The 21,108-nt window shown below is 41.3% G+C and overlaps 1 protein-coding gene across 2 annotated transcripts in view; it reads left to right on the top strand.

Moving 5' to 3' along the window:
- Positions 1 to 21,108, top strand: part of TOGARAM2 (TOG array regulator of axonemal microtubules 2) — a 67,606-nt gene that overhangs the window by 26,537 nt on the left and 19,961 nt on the right. The window contains exons 14-15 of one of the 2 annotated variants that reach the window (XM_027850537.1): positions 1,136 to 1,325; positions 3,041 to 3,257. In XM_027850537.1, coding sequence (XP_027706338.1) covers positions 1,136 to 1,325; positions 3,041 to 3,257 — 407 coding nt within the window. The remainder of the gene's footprint in view (positions 1 to 1,135; positions 1,326 to 3,040; positions 3,258 to 21,108) is intronic. The other variant, XM_027850538.1, reaches the window with a different exon arrangement.

Here is a 21,108-nt window from a genome sequence, read left to right as displayed (position 1 = left end):
CTTTCTTTCTTTCTTTCTTTCTTTCTTTCTTTCTTTCTTTCTTTCTTCCTTCCTTCCTTCCTTCCTTCCTTCCTCTCTTCCTCTCTCTTTCCTTCCTTTCTCTTCTTTCCTCCCTTTTTTCTTTCCTTTTTGTTACTTTAACAAGCATTTATTTTTTTCTCCCTCCTACTTCCCCTCCCCACCATTGAAAAATTGAAAATAAATGGAAAACAAAACCCTTGTTGACAAATATGCAATCAAGTGAGACAAATTCCCACATTGACCATGCCTAAAAATGTATGTCTCTTTCTATAGAATTAAACTTTCCATTGTTTCTTGATTCCTTCACTGCCTCCAACCTTTATTTTTAATCTGGTCCCAAGTATTCAGCAATTTAAATCAACAAATTTTTTTTAAAGTATAGACTATTCACAGCACTCTGTGCTTTACATTGTATATATAAAAATTAAAAGCAATAGTTCCTGCCTTCATGGAGCTTGTGATCTAACAGGAAGGATATGACATGGACAGAAATAAATAAGACACAAGGTTGAATGTGATGGGTAAAGATGTGATCCAAACAAAATGCTCCAGGAAGATTTTAGCAGAGAAGAGAGTGTTTTACACTCTCTCTAAAGGTAGGGAGAAAGGTAAGAGAAGGGACTTCCTTGGTACAGAAAGATCACTGACTCTGAAGACAAAGGGCCTTGGTTCAGGTTGTGCCTTTGATACATAACTACTGTTATCACCTTGGACATGTCCCTGAACCTCTTTGGGCCTCATTTCTCTCATCTGTAAAATGAAGGGATTGTACAAGATGGTTTCTGAGGACCCTTCCAGGTCTATATCTATGCCCTAAATGCCACCTCATCAAGGTCATTCTCAGAGAAGGGAGATTTCATAAAGTTTCCATGAGCTATGGTTTTTTTCAAGCTATAGGTTGAGTGAGAATCTCCACAGTCAACGGCCAGCATTGGTTGGTATGGACTGGAGGTCTCATCCCCAGAGCTCGTTCATGTGGCTTGAGTTGTCCCAAGTGTTGCTGGAGGCAGGAGTGGATGACGGGAAAGGAGAGGAGATGAGCAGCTGAGAAGGCTGGCTGTCTGGGGGTCTTCTGGGAGGCTGACTCTCAGGCAGACCCCTATCCGCCCTGTAGGTGCAGCTCAGAGAATGAGCCGACAGCGGTCCAGAGAGCCGCCACTCGTCACGCAGAAATGGCGGAGCAGCTGAAGGAGCTGAACTCACTGCTGCAGTCCAAGGAGCACCGGGCCCGAATGGAAGGCATCACACTCCTCCTCGCGCACTGCAAGAACAGCCAACATTTCATCACCACCAACCTAACGCAGGTGAGTGTACGAGGGGATGTGGCGAGTGTGCAGAGAAGGCCAGCTGGGGTTCTTCATTGTTGCCACGCTCATTCTGTCGGTAAACTCACTAAAAAATGAATGCCTTTAAAGACGCTGCCCCCACCCCCACTTTGGCCTTCCTGGCTCTGCAACTGCCTCTGTTGCTTTGAAGTGACTTTAGACAAGCTCTCCTGACTAGTGCATCTCTCTACTTTGAGATGTCTCAGGGGCCATAATGGCCACCTGAGGGTAGGAAGGTAAATCTCAGAGATCCTACCCTTGTCTGAGAAAGAATCCTCTCTTACAGCATCCCTGGCAAGGGGTCACGCAGTTTTTACTTGAAAGACCTCTAGGGATGGAGAGTTCACTATTGCCCAAGACTTAGCATTTTACTTTGGGCATTTCTCATTGTTTGGAAGTTTTGGACAGATAACAGTTAGGTGATCCCTCAGGTCCTTTATCACTCTGCTTCGCATGATTTATGGACGTTTTGTCTCATTTTTAATATGGCCACCTTGAACATAAAGGAACTTAAGTTTTAGAGGATTTATCAACCCAGGCATGACCACATAGGTAGCAGCAGGACTGATGGCAGTGATAGCTCACATTTGTATGGTATTCTATGTCTCCAAAGCTCCTTCCCATCAATTTTTTAAAAAAATTTGAACCTTACAACAAACCTGGGAGGTAGGAAGGGCAGGTTTATTTCCATTTGGCAGACAAGGATACTGAGATTTAGGGTACTTGCCCAGGGTCACACAATTGCAGAGTTGGGACTCAACACTAGTCCTGTGCCTCTCAGTCCAGTGTATTTTGCATTGCTCCACTGCCTGAAAGCCAGACATCCTCACTCCCAAGCCTTCTGATTCACTGTTGTGTGTCTCTGTGTTTGGACAAGAGAGAAGTTGGTTATCTTGCTCTTTTTAGTGTTTGACATTGTGCTATCCTGTGTGTGGCAGGCGATAAACGTTGATTCGTGCGGGTGTGTGGATGAGGAATATGCATTATTTACTCCTAAAATAATAGATCTGGAAAGGCACCTTAGAGGCCATCTCCTTCAATGGCGTCAAACTCCTGGCCCTCAGGTTTCATGAGGCCCATAAAAAATGCCTGAGTGTGGCCAAAACCAGTTTAAAATATAATTGGGAAATGTTTATCAAAATAAATAATACAATAAAACTTACATGATGTTAAGTTGTGGTTTTCTAAGTCAATATCCCTGTAGGGATTTCTATTTGAGTTTAATACTTTTGAGAGTCCAACCCCTTCATTTTACGTATAAGGAAACTGAAGCTCAGAAAGGCTAGGTGATTTGTCCAAGGTTGCATAGAGCCAAGATCTGAACCCATGTCTTCTGAGTCAAGTCCATCCTTTTTTTTTTTTTTTAGGCAATTGGGATTAAGTGACTTGCCCAGGGTCACACAGCTAGTAAGTGTCAAGTGTTTGGTCTGAGGCCGAATTTGAACTCAGGTCCTCCTGACTTCAGGGCCGGTGCTCTATCCACTGCAGCCTTCTTTCTACCATGCCATACTGCCTCGGAAATAAATGTCTTCAGTGTCTCTTGATAATGAACGTGGAGTTTAGAGCTTGCTACGCCTCACATGGCATGCACAGGTCATTTGCTGACCACCTCATCACTTCTTTCTTCTTCATCCTCCCTGCCTGACGAGCAGGGACCTCTATAGAGTCTTTGTTTTTCCTTCCTCTCTTCTCAGATCTTTGATGCGTTCATTCCAAGGCTCCAGGATCCCAACAAGAAAGTGAACCAGTGTGCCTTAGAGGTCTTCACAGAAATGATCCCTCACCTCAAAGATAACTTACACCCAGTGCTGGTTTCCGTGGTCACTGCGGTCTCAGATAACCTCAACTCAAAGAGTTCTCCCATTTATGGAGCTGCCGTGATGGCTCTGGATGCCATGATTGAGAACATAGGTGAGACGCCTTCCCCTAGCTCTGAGACAGCTTCTTTTTCTCCCAAAGCTCCTTGGAGGTGTGGCTTGTTTTGGTCCCTAACTGTGACCTCATGGGTGTAGGAAATGATTCCCTCTATACCAATGCAATGAGCCCTTGCTTTGCAATTTACTGTCTTAGAGATTTGTCTAGGGCCTTGAGGAATTAAGTGACTTACCTAGGATCACTTAACTAGCATGTGGTCAAGGCAAGATTTAAACCCAATTTCTGACATGGAAGCTGACTGTTTATCCATTAACTACTCTTCCTTAAAATAGCTGAAAATCTCAAAAACCACTTTTTCTGCTTACTAATCAGAAGATACTGGTTGATTCTCAGATCAATTGTTTCTAAGCAAGCCTTGATTTTTAGCATGGTGTAAGGAGTATACCTAATCTAGGATCTGTGAACTTGTTTTTTTTTTTTTTTTTTTCCAAAATATGTTTTTATAACTCTCCTTTATAATCCTAAGCATTTTATATTGTCTGTTGCAAACCATTATTCAGAGGAGGGATCCGTAGGCTTCCTAGGGCTATGAAAGGGACCATGACACAAAAAAGGTTAGGAACACGTGTCATAGAGGGAGGAGAACAAGGCTAGGACTCTGAAGACCTGGGAATTGGTCCTCCCTCTGCTTCTGGGAAGCTGGGTGACCCGGGCCAAGACACTTCTCTGCCAACCTTCCCTCTCCTCACCTGGAAAATGAGGGGATTGCAGTAGGTGATTCTTAAGACTCCTTCTAGCTCTGATAACCTTGACGAGTCAGTGAGGTCTGGTAACTTGAGTCCTGGGAACACTGCTGTACTGAGCCTGACTTGTGATCCCAAGAGGTAGCTCATGAAGCAAGTGTAGGCCAGCCTAGACAGCCTATGGCCTTGGGGCTGTTGATGGATCAGTCATGGATCATGACAGGCTTTTAAAGCTTGGAGAGACCTCACAGGCCATCCAGTTTAATGCCTTCATTATACAGATGAGGGGGTGCTTGGGAGTGGGGGCATTTGTTGGGAGAGCTGAATGCCCGTATTTATGAAGGTCCCGCTATATGCCAGACACTGTGGGTTCAAAGACTAAACTGAAACAGTCCCTGTCCTCATGAATCTTACATTCTCTCTGAGGGGGAAAACATGTACATTATTGTTAATAATTATTATTACTAATAAAAATTACTATTAATAATAGCTAGCATTGAGTAACACATTTGAGGTTTACAAAGGGCTTTAAAAATATTATTTCATTTGATCCTCACAACAACCCTGGATAGCTATTGCTATCCCCTTTTGACAGATGAGGAAATTGAAGCAAACAAAGGTTAAGTGACTTATCCAGGGTCACACATCTAGAAAGTATCTGAGGTCACATTTGAACTCAGGTCTTTCAGACTCCAGGTCAGAGTGCTGTATCTGTAATACCACTTAGCTGCCTCAAGATGCATATGAAATAAATCCAAGGTAAATATGAGGATCGGGATGATGTCACAAGGGCAGGGAGAAGCATCTGGAGAAGTCAGGAAAAACTTCATGTAGAAGGTGGTGCTTGAACAGTTTTAAAGGAAACAAAAATTATTCTAACCCCCCTTCTCCTCCCCCTGCCTTTTCTTTTGTCTCCTCCTTTTTCTACTTTCTTATTTCCTTTCTTTTTCTGCTTTTTTCCTCTATTGCCTGGAACTCAGGCCTACTAGTGTTACTTAGTATGTACGTTTGTATGTACATGTATGCATGTATGTCTATAACTCAGACTCTGGCGTCTCCACTCTGTGACCACGTTCATCTCTCTGTTTCCTCATCAGTAAAGTGGGGACCATAATCCCAGCCTCATTTACCTCCCAGGATAGCTGTAAGCATCAAATGAGATTGTGGATATGAAATGCTTCATACACTATAAAGCTTAATATAAATCTAAGTTATTACAATTACTTTTGCTAACAGTAACGCTGCATGTAATGTTAAGAGTCAGATGATGTGTTGGTTAGTTTTGCTAACCTATTTTCTTTCCCTTTTTTTATTCTTTGTTATAAGGGATGCCTCTCTAGGGTTTGGGGGTAGGGAGGGAAAGATGTATTGGGAAATCTAGGTGATGTAGTAATATTTTTTAAAATGAGAGCATTGAACCAGGGTAGGGTTTCTTCACCTTTTTTTGTGTCCTGGACCCCTTTGACAGTCCAATAAGGCCTCTGGACCCCTCCTCACTAATGTTTTCAAATGCATAAAACAGAAGCATTACAAGGGAAACCAAAGTTTAAGAAAAAATAAAGATGCCACTTTTTTCCCCATCTAAGTCCATGGACCCCCTGAAATCTATCCACAGACCCCTTGGGAGTCTGTGAATGCCAGGTTAAGGTCCCTTGGACTAGATGCCCTCCAAGACCCCTCTAGCTCCAACATTGTCTGATTTTATGAGGATTCTGGGGCAGTTTGGAGGTGGTGGTGCAGCTTTTCAGCTTTCTCATAGGAAGGTGTGGGGTCTAGAGGAAGGAGTCCTGGCTTACAGGCTCCTTCTTCCACCTCACTGGATGACCTTTGGGCAAATCTCTTAACTTCTCTGGTCCTTAGTTTCTTCTTCTGGAAAATGCAGTGGTGATGGACTAGATTATATTTAATACCCCCCACCCCCACCCCCAGCTCTGATTTAATGGTCCTGCGACTGCCTCCTGTCCTGGAATTCGGTTCTCTGCCCCTGTGCCTCTTCCTCACAAAAAAACCTGCTGTCACAACTTGGGTTAGATATAAATGTATTGTCTTCACATCTACACCTGTTCAGCAATGCTGGGAGGTGTTGTGTGTTGTTGAACCAAAGCCTGGTCCTGCCCTCGAGGAAGCTACATTTCACTGGGGAGCCAATTAGTCAAGCATGATGGGATCCTCACTGGCTCGCAGGATTTAGAGCTGGCAGGGAGGGGTCTTAGAGAGCACCTCGTTTTACTAAGCTAAGCTAAGACCCACAAACGGTAAGGGACTTACCCAAGGTCACACAACTAGCTGGTGGCAGAGCCAGAGACCAGTGTTAGCTGCCCTGCCCTCCAGGTAAAGGCCTCAGAAGTCTGATGGAACCAGTTGTGTGCAATCACAAGAGCCCTTTGAGACCATCATGTATCTGTATGCATGCCTGTCTGTCTGTGTATAAATGTATATATACACATACATATATAGTGCTATCTTTTGTTTTTACATCATCTACTTTTCCCAATATATCATAGAGCAATTACTTATAACAAAGAGCTTTTTTTTTTGTTTTTGTTTTTTTTTTTCTGCTAGGCAATCGGGGTTAAGTGACTTGCCCAGAGTCACACAGCTAGTAAGTGTTATGTGTCTGAGGCCAGATTTGTGACTCCAGGGCTGGTGCTCTATCCATTGTGCCACATAGCTGCCCCTACAAAGAGCTTTTAAAATGAGAAAAAAAAAAGTTCAGAAAAAGTAACCAACATATCAAAAGCAAGATTCCACACCCATTTCCCTGTACTCCTACAAAGAGGGTAGGGGAGGTGCATTTTTTCTTTAAAAAATTTTTATTAGCTTTTCCATATATATGAAAGAACATAAAAATAGGATTGTATATGATATCACAAATCTCTGTTATGTATATTTTTCATTTTTTTAAAAGACAAAATATATTCTCCTGGGAAGCTAGGTGGTGCAGTAGACAGAGGGCTAGGCCTGGGGTCAGGAAGACTCCTCTTCCTAAGTTCAAATCTGGCCTCAAACACTTATTAGCTGTGTGACCCTGGGCAAGTCACTTTATCCTATTTGCCTTTATTTCCTCATCTGTAAAATGAGCTGGAGAAGGAAATGGCAAACCACTCCAGTATCTTTGCCAAGAAAACCCCAAATGGGGCCACAAAGAGTCAGACACGATTGAAAACAACTGAACAACAACAAAAAACATTCTGCATGTTAGCTGCAAAGCTGTCCTGCTCATCTGAATAGGTCGTTATAATTTAACAGTGGTCAGTTTCAATTATTTTGCCATTGTGGTTCTTCCAGTTACACTGGGCCAGTCATTGTGTATGTTGTTTTCCTGGTTTTGCTTGCCTTCCCTTGCAGTCTCCCCCATTTCTCAGTATTCGTCATCATCAGTTCTCACAGTGCAGTAATATTCCATCACGTTCATGCACTGCAGTTTGATTAGCCATTCCCCAATGAATGGGCATCTGATTTGTTCTTTGCTACTATAGAAAGTGTTGCGATAACATTTTGGTGGATGTGGAAACTTTCTTTTTGTCACTAACCTCAGTGTCATACCTAGCAGTTCAACTCCCTCCTTTTACAGATATAAAGAAACTGAGCCAGAGAAATAGAATTCCTTTCCCCAGGTCATTGGGGATATTTACTGGCAGAGTTAGCTCAGGCTCCCAGGACCCCCAGCCCAGCTTCCTTCCCCCTCTTATTTCAGTTTTGTCTGTCTTTCTGCTGCTCACTGTCTTCTCTCTGCCTTGCCTGTGTGTGCACGTTCTGAATCCAAGGCACCTAACCAGCATTTACCAGGTGCCTCGTGTTGTTACTACGAATCAGAGAGATACAAAGGAAAAACACAATCCTTGCCCACAAGAAACCTAGCTGTCCATGTGAAGGGCTTTAAAGGTCAAACAGAGGAGTCTATAGTTGATTCTAAAGGGCAGTAGTGGAAAGCATCTTGACTGGGGAAATGAAATGGTCAAACCCTCCCTTTAGAAGGAATCAGTACATTCCTAGTACATGTTCTAGAACTACAGTGAGGGGATGGATGAAATGTGAGATATAGTCCATGCTCCTTAGGTTGCATGCAGTTTTGCTAGATAGGAAAAGATGGATACTTCATCTACAATCTTACTTTTTACAAGAAGCCTTTCCCTATCCCCCTTAATTGCTAATACCTTCCTTCTGAAGATTCTTTCCAGTTTATCTTGTCTATAGTTCATGCTTAGTTTTTTGCATATAACAGGCAGGTTGGTGGCTCAAAAGATAGAGTCTGGACCTGGAGTCAGGAAGACCTGAATTCAAATGCAGCCTTCGATACTTCCTGGCTATGTGACCTTGGGCCAGTCACTTAACCTCTGTTTACCTCAGTTTCCTTATCTGTAAAATAGGAATGATAATAAAAGCACCAGCCTCCCAGGGCTGATGTGATAAAAAAATTAGACACAATTTGTAAAGCACTTGGCACAGTGCCTGGCACATAGTAGATGCTTAATAAATGTTTGTTCCTTCCTTCTTCACCATTAGAATATGAATTCCTTGAGAGCATGGACTGGGTTGGTTATTGTTGTTATTGATTTGCCTTTCTTTGTTTCCCTAGCACTTAGCATAGTGCCTGGCCCATAGCAGGTGCTTAAGTAATGCTTGTTGACTGACTGACATGACATGATTATAAAATGGTATCTAGTGCCAAACTGCATTGCAAAGACAGTTCACAAGAATACCAAGAAGAAAGATATCTGAGTGGGTTGGGAGGTAGGGAGGGAAGATTTCATAGATAGAACCTTGATTATGGAAAGTACTATCTAGGTCACATAACCCACCCCTCCTACAGCCTTTCCATCAGACATTGTCCACTCTATTTAAATCTTTTTTTTTTTTTGGCTATTTTTTAATGAGGCAATTGGGGTTAAGTGACTTGCTCAGGGTCACACAGCTAGTAAGTGTCATGTGTCTGAGGCCAGATTTGAACTCAGGTCCTCCTGACTCCAAGGCTGGAGCTCTATCTACTGTGCTACCTAGCTGCCCCCTATTTAAATCTTTAATCTCCAGAAACCGGGAACTCAGTCTATCTCAGGCTGGTCCATTCTCCTTATAAACAGTTCTAATTGTAAAGTGTTATATTAGAAAATTAAGGTAAACTGAGAGACAATGGTCTGAGTATGATCAGTTTATTAATCAGGTTAGCAGTAACCAATAAATTGGGTCAATGGCCTCTCTTAATGACCAAAGTCCCCGAGGTAGGACTCACCAGTCTTAATATAGTTTTGGGGAGTACAGAGTTAGGTAGGTAAGGAAGACAATACAATTGGTTACAGGTTAGATAGCATTGTGGAGGTGGGGACAATATTATTGGTTATTTTAAAGAAAGCAGCCTCGTGCACCCATGGGAGGCTAGTGACCACCCCTCTCTGACAATTAAGGAAGTTAATTGTTTTATGAGACCCATCAGCATCTTTCAGCCCTTGTTAGTTGACTGGAGGTAGAAGGCTCATTGATGTCTAGAAGGGTATGTTAGGGAGATAAGACCCTCCTTAAATGTACAAGGACAGGCAAGGATGGACAGTATATCTTTTGGGGATGCTAACAAGTTAACTTGTAACTTAAAGCTAACTCAGAGGAAAAGCTGACTCAATTATAAAATTAATATAGCATAAAATAGTTAAATTCATGCAGTAGAAACTAGAGGTAATATTAATTTTGACATTTTCAAAAGTTCTTCTAAATATTGAGCTAAATTTTTCTGTCCCTGTCATGTCTCACATAGTCAGTATTTAAATTAAGGAGAGAGTTGGAAATTTTCCAGGAGAGGAATTAAACAACAACAACAAACCTATGAAATACCTGTGTTCTATTTAGGATTGCAGATTTAGAGCTAGAGGGGACCCTGGAGGTCACCTAATCCAACCTCCTCATGGTACAGATGAGGAAATTGAAGCCTGGAGAGATAAGGTGACTTCCTCAAGGTCACACAAGTAGTAAATGGCAGAAGTGGGATTCAAACAATGTTCTTTCTACATTGCCATTTCTTTTTCAAACCAATGTAAAGACAAATAGGAAGATAAAATGGGACCATTAGCCCTCCAACAGTAAGCATTCCTTATCCCCGAGGCCAAAGTATTGATAATATGAAAATCCTTCCTTAGCTTCATTCCATATTTCTATTCCCTTTCCTGGAGAAATTAAGTTCATTAAACAAAGACCATAGAGACAGCATGATATAGTACATAGTGTTCTAGACTTGGAGTCTAGAAGATCTGGGATGAAATCCCACCTAGGACACTGCTAGCCCACTATGTGCCCACTAACTTGTAGATAAGTTTCCATCTCTGTTGGTGGATGGAGTTTCTCATGCTGATGAAATGGTAGATCCTTCCCATTAACCATTACAACCATTAATCATGTGACACTTGACGGGTGACTTTGGTCCAGCTCTCAGGAGAAAATGGCCTGTGGGGTCTATTGAGCACCAGAGGGAGCAGAACTGTCATTGGCTGGAGCCTGGAGATGCAGTTTTGGGGCAGCAACAAATCAAGGAACTCAGTCGGGTTCTCTTCCACATCTCCAGTTCATAAATATTGTCAATTTCCCCTCTTCCTTTTCAAGGGAATTTACGACTTGCCCAGTGTGTGGCGGCAGAACAAACAATATAAATCCCACTCTAAATTACGGCTTGTTCCAAATATTGTTCTGTGTAAGTGAGATTGCTATTGCCAATAACCACACGGCCAAGGTCCTTGCTAAATCATAGACTCACATGGATTTATTGGGAAAACCAGCACCCAGCAAAACAGGCTTTAACTTCTTGAAGATTATAAGACCCCACATCTTGGGAGAATATTTAACTATTCCCATACCTGAGAGTTTAGCGTCTTCTGCTCTCAGAATACTATGAGACCCTTTAGAATAGAGTACTTATTATCTCATTCTCTGAATTGGCCCATTAAGTAAATAGGACAGGTATTACTGTCCCGATAATAATGATGATGATAATCATAGGGATGTGTCTGGACCTGTGATTTCATTGGGATGGGGCCTCTTGGATGAGAAAGCAACTTCACCCAACACAGGTTGACACCATTTCTGCAGCTTGTGGTCCTATGAGATGCATATTTTTGAACATGGTCAAAAATTAGACATGGCCAATGTGAGAATTTGGTTTGCTGTGCTATGTATATTTGTTATGAGGGTTGTATTTTTATTTTTCTTGTTCAGTGGGAGGGGGAGGGAAGAGGGAGAGATGATAAATGCATGTAAAAAAAGAAACAAAATGCATTTTTTTGGGAAAAACATTAGAGTGGCCTAGATTAGGAGGACCAAGTGGTTAAGTGACTTGCTCAGGGTCAAATAGCCAGTATGTATCCGAGGCAGGATTTGAACCCACATCTTCCTGACCCTAAGATTTGATTTCTGTTCAGTGCTCCATACTGTCTCAGGATATTTTTATACTGCTTCAGACTTTGCAAAGGGAAATTTTCCATTAATGATCCCATTTGAACCTGGCAGTAGCCCTTTGAGGTGGGTATTGCTGGTATTATTATCCTCATTTTATAGCTGGGGAAACTGAGACTTGGACCAAGGAACAGAGAGTAGTGCAATTTGGGACATCAAGTGTGTGAAGTCATTTCATTAATATTGAATAATAATAATAACTAGCATTTATATAGCATTTTAAGATTTTACAAATACTATCTTATTTAATCCTCACAATAACCCTAGGAGATAGGTATTATTATTATCCCCATTTTCCAGATGAGGAAGCTAAGACTGACAACATTTAAGTGACTTAACCAAAGTCACATAGCTAGTAAATGTCTGAGGCTGACTCAAGTCTAACTCTAAGCCAGTACTCTATCCACTAGATCAATGTGACTGCAGATACCAGACATAAGGAGTTTATAATCAATGTAGTCCCTATCTGAAGCTGGATCATCAGCCATCAGGCTTTTGCTGCATGGGTATTTAATCACCGTTGATCTTCGCTATGGGACTTGTACAGGTTCTTGGTATACCTTTCCATTTCCTGATTGAATCTGGAGATTGCAGACAGGTTATAATCCACATAAACCAAAATTTTCAAGTGTTTAAGACCCATTTTTAAAGAGGCAATGTGGCATTAACCTTGGGGTCAGAGGAAATCTGGGTGTTGAATCCTGTCTCAGTTACTAGTTGTGTTACTAAATAGCTTAACCACTCTGAACCTCAGTTTTCTAATCTGTGAAATGTGATAATATCTATAACATTTGCTTTCACAAGGTTGTTGTGAGGCTCAAATTAAATGATGTATATGAAGTCCTTACAAACCTTAAAGTGATGTGTGTGTGTGTGTGTGTGTGTGTGTGTGTGTGTGTGTGTGTGTGTATTTGGGAGGAGGGGAGCAGGGTGTGGACCTGTGATTTCATCAGTATGGGGAACTTCTTGGCATGGGGCAATTCCCTTCAGCAATGACAATCAGCAACTCAGCACTAACTTAGACTCTTGAGAGAGCTGCCCAGGTCCCAGAGACGCGTAGTCACAAAAAGCGCCACCTAAATGTGAACTGTTATTGTACTTGAACCAGTTCAGTGATTTCATCAGTATGAGGGGCTCCTGGTGGAGAAACATCCTCCCTCCAGGACGATCAACTCTGACTCTGTAGCCCTGGATGCTGAGAGTTGTCTCAGGGCAATGAGAGGTTAAGTGACTGTACCTGAACTCAAGTGGCCCTGACTCTAAGACTGGCCCTGTGTCCATCACAACATCATATCTATTATTTAACTGTTACAATAGTTAAGAAAAGAAAAAGAAGGGAAGAAAGAAAAGAAAAGAAGGAAAGAAAAGAAAAAAAAAGTCATAGACCCTCCCAAATAATAACAATTATACTTTTAGTAACTGTTGGTTATGAAAATGCATAATGAGTCAATCAACAAACATTTTTTAAGGCTTTACTCTGTGTCAGCGGAGTGCTAGGTGCTAGAGATACAAGCAGAAATGAAACCGTACTTGCCATACTTAGGGAGATTATAGGTTCCCAAAGAGATAGCACGCATGCATTAAAGTAGATACAAAATGTAAACAAAGTAAATACAAGCCAGGACAGCGAGGTGGTGGAGTGGATAGAGCACCAGACTTGGACTCAGAAAGAACTGAGTTCAAAATCGACCTCAAACACTAGCTGTGGGACCTTGGGCAAGTCTCTTAACCCTATTTGCCTCATCTGAAAAATGAACTGGAGAAGGAAATGGTAAACCACTCCAGTATCTTTGCCAAAAAAAACCCCAAAAGGGGTCACAGAGTCAGACATGACTGATTGACTAAACAACAACAATAAATACAAGCAATTTTTTTTGGTAGAAGGAGCAGAGGCATAGTGGAGGCTTCATGTTCCCAGGAGGTGGTTGTATGAGTCTCATAAGTGTTGAAGGACACTAGGCATTCTGAGAGGCAGAGGTGAAGAGGGGATGCATTTCAGGCATGGGGGACAGCCTGCACGAAAGCATGGAGATGGGAAATGGAATGTTATGCAGGGAGAGCAGCAAGGAGGCCAGCTTGGCTGGGCCATCATGTATATTAAGGCAGTAATGTAAAATAGCATTGGGAAGGTAGCTTGGAGTAAGGTTGCAAATGCCCTTAATATGCCAAACATATGAGTTCGTATTTGATCCTCGACGTAATGGGGAGTCCCTGGAGTTTCATGGGCCAGATGTGTGCTTTAGAGCATCACCTTGACAGCTGTGGAAGATGGACTGGAGAGGAGAGAGCCTGAGGCAGGGAGACTCATTGGATACTATAGCAAGTAGTATAGGTGGGAAGTGATGAAAGTCAGACACAGGGACTGGTGACAGATAGCTGTCATGAGGTCAGTAACATATCTTAATAGTATCTATCTCAGGGGTGAAGTGGATAGAGATCTGGGCCTAGAGTCAGAAAGATTCATCTTCCTGAGTTCAAATCTGGCCTCAGACACTTCCTAGCTGTGTGACTCTGGGCAAGTCACTTAATCCTGTTTGCCTCAGTTTCCTCATCTGTCAAATCAAGGGGAAGAAAATGGCAAACCAGCACAGTAGCTTTGCCAAGAAAACCCCCAAAGGGGTCATGAAGAGTCAGACATGACTGAAAACAACTAAATGACAACATCTGCCTGGAAAATAATAATACACATATGTGTGACGTATTATTCAGTCCCCAGAAGATCTATTTGCTTTGTCTAAAAATAGATTTTCACAGGGATTGGTAGATCCCTTGAAATAACCACATATGCCCATAAGTGTCAATGACACAAAGGCTGGGAACCACTGGCTTAAGCCCAACTGAATTAGGGAGGGAAGTGTATTGAGAACACAAAACTTTCCAAAGTAAAATGTAAACAACTTTTGGATTGTCTGCCGTTTTCTATTATCCTTGCCAATGCCCCCATCTCTTAGCATGGATAACATCATTCACGATAATACTAATTACAGCTGACATCTACATAATGCTTTAAGTTTACAAGGCACTTTACATACATTCTTATTTCACTCTTATAGCAGCCAATAAGGTGGATAGTGTAAGTATTATCATCCTTATTTAGTCCATGAGGAAAAAGAGATGGTTCCTTGCTGAGGTTTGCACAGCTAACTCTGACCTAACTTTCCAGCTTTACATCTTATTCCCCATCATGTATCATATCATATGGTCTGACCACACTGGCCTTCTTACTGTTCTTAACACAAAGCCTTCCGTCTTCCCAGGTCAGTGCTTTTGTAGAGGCTCCCTCCATGCTGGGAATGTACTCCCTCTTCACATCTGCCTATTCAGATTCCTAATTCAACTCACATTATATGACTCTATAAGGTCAGCAAAGGGCTTTACATTCATTACCTCATTTGGCAATGTGCATGTCAAGCTGGAATAGGTCTTCTGGTACCAAGTCCAGTAGAATTCTTTCCACTGCATGCTGCACATGACTTAATAAATCAAAATGTTACCAGAATTTTTTTTAAGGGCAAAAGAATGACCCTGGGATTAACAGGTTTATAGATTTAGCTTCTATTGAAATGTAGCATTGTATTTTTAAAAGATTGAGTGCTCAGGCCAGGGGGAAAAATATTAGGAAAAGTAATCCCCAAATAAAACTCGAGATACTTTGAGGAGACTGAGGAGGTCACAGCCAGCTCAGTTTTGGGGGAAAAAAGTCCTGGCAGCTTGTCATTTAATCTCCTACAGTGATGGAGAGGTAAGCCTGGAAGATGAGGAAAACAGAGAGATGCAATCTATCTCACGGTTGCTAGCTTTTGACTTTTGAATCTGCCCCATGGAATAAGCACTCAGCAACAAAACAGAGGAAGATAGGATGGTGAGCCTCGTCCCTTTGGGGTTTACAAATGTTGGCTAAAGGTAAGTTCTGCTCTGAGGGTGTTGCTGGTCTCTGTCTCTGCACAAGTTTGGTTCCTGGTGTTTTGGGCTGAGGGCTGAAAGGGTCCACGTAGAATGCTTACCAACAGATCATAATTGAGCAAAAGGGATGATAAAAATATTGCTATTCTAGGTATTCGATGGTAACATTAACCCCAGTGACTTATGTGGTGGAATGGAATGTTCTCAGTCATGGTTTGTTGATGATGCAACCTTGAGGCGGAGGCTGGGCATCCAAAAGAAGGGGTAGCTGGCACCTGAGAAAGTTGTCTTTTAATTAGTAGCAGCAGCAGCAGTAGCATTTATATATCACTTTAGCTTTGCAAAATGCTTTAGATACCTTGATCTCAATTGATCCTACAAACCTTTTAAGTAGGTGCTATATCAACCCATTTTACAGATGAGGAAACTGAGGCACAGAGAAGTAAATTGCTCAGGGTTGCACAGTTAATAAATATCTCAGTTGTTGTTTGGTCATTTTTCAGTCGTGTCCCACTCTTTGTGATTCCATTTCGGGTTTTCTTGGCAAAGATACTGGAGCGCTTTGCCATTTCCTTCTCCAGCTCATTTTACAGATGAGGAAACTGAGGCAAACAGGATTAAGTTACTTGCTCAGGGTCACACATCTAGGAAGTATCTGAGGTCAGATTTGAACTCAGGAAGATGAGTCTTTTTGATCCCAGGCCTGACCTATCTGTTGAGCCACGTAGTATCTTAGTATTATTCTTAGTATCTCAGACAGGATTCAGATTTAGGTCTTCCCGACACCAAGTCTATCAGAGCTGCCTCTGAATTCAGAGTAATAGTAATGTCATCATAATATGGTGTTTTAGCCACTTTGCAAAGTGCTTTCCTCACTACAAGCCTATGAAGGTGGTGGAGCGGATGTCATCCTTGTTTTAGAATTGAGAGAAATGAAGTGACTTGTTCCAAAGGACACCGTGAGCATCAGAGCCAGGCCTCAGAGCCAGGTCCATCAAGGTCCAAGCCCATCGAGTTTTCTACCTTGGGAAGTCAGAGAAGTGTATGGAGTGAAGTGCTGACAGCCCAGTTGTCACCAGCAAAAGGCAGAGTATGTGATGCCTGGGGAGAAAACATGGCATGAAGGCAGGATAGGCAAGTGGAGGCCTTCTCACAAGAAGAAAGTAGGACCAGATGAGATGTCTATGGGCCCGTCCAGTGCAAGATTCTGGGATTCTTAAGTGACTTGAGTGCAGCATCCTAGCAAGCCACAGAGCTAAACAGAAATGAGGACCATCTCCAGGGGGTCCAGTGAGCAAGTACTGTACCATTCTAGGATGCCCGACAAAAGGAGGAGAAAGTTAAGAGCTGTGATGCCCTCTCCTATTCTAATTAGTCCAGGTGAGCTCAGTTCAGGCTTTCACAGGCCTGCCTCTTCACTACTGCCTCTTGAGCTCCTAGCCCCATTCAAGGCTTAGCTCAACTGCTGCCTCCTTTAAGAGGCCCCGTCTTGACTCCCTAAGTTGTTAGCGGTCCCCAATCCCCAATCACTGTGGATTTGTTTTGTATCTATCTTGTATAGAGGCAATGTGGTCTTTAAGTCACAAAGACCTGAATTCAATTTCAACAGATAATACTTTTCCCTTTCAGACTACTTTCATCTACTGTGAAAATATCTTTTACGTATCTAATTATTTACATGTCATCTTACCCATTAGAATGGGAGCTCCTTGAGAACAGGGACTGTTTTTTGCCTTGATTGTATCCCCACTACTCAGCTCAGTTCCTGGCACATTGTAGGTACTTAATAAATGCTTGTTGACTGACTCAGAGGTTTGTTCACCTCAGTCAAGCTAACTAGATGATTTTTCAAAGTACCCTCCAGTTCTAGAATTCAGGGATAAATTTCTTTCATAGCTGTCTCTCTGTGGTTTGGTTAGAAGGGGTAGGAATTGATGCCTCCCTCTCTTTCACTGAGGAATGGGTGTTTGTTTGCCTAGTTTCTTCATACTAAGTTCTTACCTCCTGACCGTCTGTAGTATAAGGGCATTTGATATTATTTCCGTGCAGGGCACCCTGGCACTGAGGCTAGAAAGGAACTCTGGCAGGGGTGAGAGGGCTGTATTCTTAGCACAGAGGCCTACAATCAAGAGTGACTTTCTTAGCACAGAGGCCTACAATCAAGAGTGACTTATGGGGCAAATGGAAGGAGAGGCATGGGTTCTTCCTTTGGAGTCTGGGGAAGCTTAGGTAGGGTTTGATTGACTTCTTTCAGTTTAGTTTCAAAAGGAAATTCACCAATAACTTCAATACAACAATGATTTGGGAAAAAATTCTGCAAGTCACCAGAAGAGATGAAATTCCATTTGTACAATCCTTTCCTTAAAACAAGCTTTTGAGACAGATTGCTCAAGTATTGTCCATAAAAGTCCTACATCAATGCATCATCTCTAGGAAACACTGGACATGAGTGAGCATTTAAAAGCAACACAAACAATGGAAATGACTTTACCCTAACATGATGTTCAATCTCCTGTCTCTGTGACTTTACACAAGCCGTCTTCCCGTGTCTGGAATGCTCTTCCTCCTCACCTTGCCTCCTGGAATTCCTAGTTTCCTTCTGTGCACAATTCAGGTGCCGCTTCTTAGATGAGGCATTTCCTGATTCCCCCAGTTATTGGCCCCTTTCTCATCTCTCTTGGAATTACTTTACATATATTTTGCATTTACTTATTTGTGTCCATGTTTCACCTTCCTAACAAGTTCCTTGTGGTCAAGGACTGTTTCATTTTTATGAAAATCTTTGTATCTTTAGATATTCAGTGTCTAGTACAGTGCCTTGCACATAATAGGGGCTATTGAATAATAACACTTAAGTATTTATTAAAACCTTTGTTAATTTGAATTGAATGAACAGGAAACAACTGGTTATCAAAGTGAGAGTCACTTTTGAATTAACTACATAGAGAAAGAACTTTTAGAACAAAAATAAAAACACCAATTTAGAGAAAAGAATGAAAATATGAAGATAAGGCATGCAATTAAGGCAACTCTATTCTGACCTATTTTTAAAAGCTATTGATGCTCCCCAAATAGAAAATGGATAAAGGAACACACATTGACGTGAGCTGTTATGATTTCTTATGCTTACTTGACATAAAGCAATCGCCACAGTTATGAAGACAGAAGACCCGAGAAATTATTTCAACCAGCAAACTCCTGATCTTCAAGCCAAGTGGCGAAAGATAGTGACCAAGGGCAATAAAATCTTACCGAGGTAGATGAAGAGCAGAGCAGTATCAGCTGATTAAACAATGAGAAGCAAGGGAGGGAAAAATGAATTACAGAAAGTTTGACATGAGACCCAATTAAGCCAAATCATACCAAGAACATTTAATGATGAAACTGGGAAGGAGATAATAAAGAGATAAAATATGGGAAAGATCTATTATGATTTCTGCAACAAAGTGTTTTCTCCATCAGTGACAGTGGATAACTACATTTAAACTCTAATATCACAGTCTGTGGTATCCTGTGTGAGAAAATAGAAATGGCACTAAAGGAAACAAAGAAGCCAACGATAGCTGGACTCGACCCGAATATATGCAAAGAAGGTCTGTGCTAGAGGTTTCAATCAATCAATTATTTATTAATTTATTGTTAAGCACCTACGACATGCCAGGTGCTGTTTTTGATGTTACTCAGGGAGGAATTCTTAAGATATTGGAAAAAGGGAAGACATCAAGCCAAAAAAAAAAAGTCATGGTTGTTTTTACTACCAGAACATTTTTAAAAAAAGATAGAAGTACCTACCAAACTATATGCTTGCTTTTTCATTCCTGCAAAATTTTTATGAGAATAAGCTACTTATGTATTGAGGAAATGCTTAATAAAAATATGAGAAGGGACAGCTACCCTTTTTCAAGTGATACTTTTTATAGTTACAAATTGACTAAAGAATATTGATAAAGAAGATCCCACTATCCTACTTGTTTGTTTCCCACTATCCTGCTTGTTTGTTATAAAAAATAATTTGACTCAATAGAGCAAAATGCCATCTTAAAGTCTCTCTTCCAAAGGTGTCTGACATGTATGTATCAAAATCATACAAGGTTCTTTGAAATATTGAATAATAGAGTGACTCTCTGATTGTTAATATAAAAGAAAGCATAAAACAGGGAGACATATGGCCATCAAAGGTGTTTACTACTGACATGGAAGATGTCAAATGCAGAGTCCAAGTGGAAGAGACAGATTCTATACATGATGAGAAGTCTTCTGGTTCAGAATTGTCTAATTCCTGCCCTAAAATATAATTAGGAAATGTTTACCAAAATAAATAAAAACACAATGCAACATAGATAATGTTAATTTGTGGTTTTCTAAGTCACTATTCAGCCTTCAAGGATGCTTTTCTGTTTGAGTTTGATACCGCTCCTGTTTGTGGCTGACTTTGTGCAAATTGCATCAGGCACTGAAACATAGCAGTGTCTCATCCAGGAGGCCCATAATGACTCAAAAATGTTTGGCCTAACTATCCATGCAGGAAAAACCAAGTAAATGAAGAATGCCAGTTGACTAGATAGATAGCTCATTAAGTTGCAGATGGATAGTGAACTAGGTCTAGAATTTATGGGAGCAAAAAGACGTACTGGAGTATATTTTTAAAAAATGGGGCATTGCTTTCAATGATGCCAAGCTCCTCAAAACAGAAACCTATCTTGTACACTTAAATAAATATTCTTCTGCTGACGTTGCATGGCTACAAATAATGGAATGCCACAGTCTCTGAGAATTTTGACGGCGAGTGATCTAAAGGGCAGTGAAGAGATACAGAGTGGATGTAAATGAACTACAGCACATAAGTAGTAATGAATTATGTGTGAAAAATGGGAAAAATAGAATTAAAGAAATGTTTTTCTAGAAAAGGAGATGGACCAATCATGCAGCCAAGCATGAAGGACAGCAGCTCACGTGTAGCTTTGGTAACCATGTGACTTGAGATTCAAAAGGACCCTTCTTGAGGAGGATTCGTGGGAAAATATGGACAGGTTGTGCTGGATAAGACTTGGGTGAGGTGTGATTCTACTATTGCAGAGAGGAACCAACATTGAAGAGATCATAGATTGGATGGAGCACTGAAATATTGGTATAAATATCATACCCAGGAGTGTACTGGAACTAAGTTGAACCTTCCGGAAAACCAGTTGTTAAATTTTCAGTGTAAGCATTTACCCATCATAAATTGGCAAATGCCACAAATCAAGGTTTGGTTTATTGTTTGTTGATTGTCTAGACTTAAAGAAAATGTTAATAGTGTAGATTAAACTTAAAAGTATGTTGTGTGTTATAATCCTTTCCCCACCCCCAGCCAGTAGTTAAACATTTACCAGCATACCACTGATTATACCTGTTTTACAGATGAGGAAACAGACATACAGAGAAAAAGTGGCTTTTTTCCAGGTTAACACAGTTCATTAGTGTTAGTCTTTTGACTAAAACTTAGGTCTCTTAACTTCCGGTTCAATGCCTTTTGCACATACCCTAGATGAAGTCCCAGGTCTTTATACTCTTTTTTTTTCTTTTTTTTTTTCCTTTTTAGGCAATTGGGGCTAAGTGACTTGCCCAGGGTCACGTAGCTAGTAAGTGTCAAGTGTTTGGTCTGAGGCCAGATTTGAACTCAGGTCCTCCTGACTTCGGGGCTGGTGCTCTATCCACTTTGCCACCTGGCTGCCCCCCAGGTCTTTATACTCTTGATAAAAGGAATTCAGCCCTGAAGAAGACCAGATGATTCAGATACAGAGAAAGCTTCCTTGGTTTGGGCTTGTTGT

Source organism: Vombatus ursinus, unplaced genomic scaffold (genome assembly GCF_900497805.2).
Source record: "Vombatus ursinus unplaced genomic scaffold, bare-nosed wombat genome assembly UNPS02009062.1, whole genome shotgun sequence".
NCBI classification, from domain to species: Eukaryota; Metazoa; Chordata; class Mammalia; order Diprotodontia; family Vombatidae; genus Vombatus; species Vombatus ursinus.
This window is presented reverse-complemented; position numbering and strand designations above follow the sequence as displayed.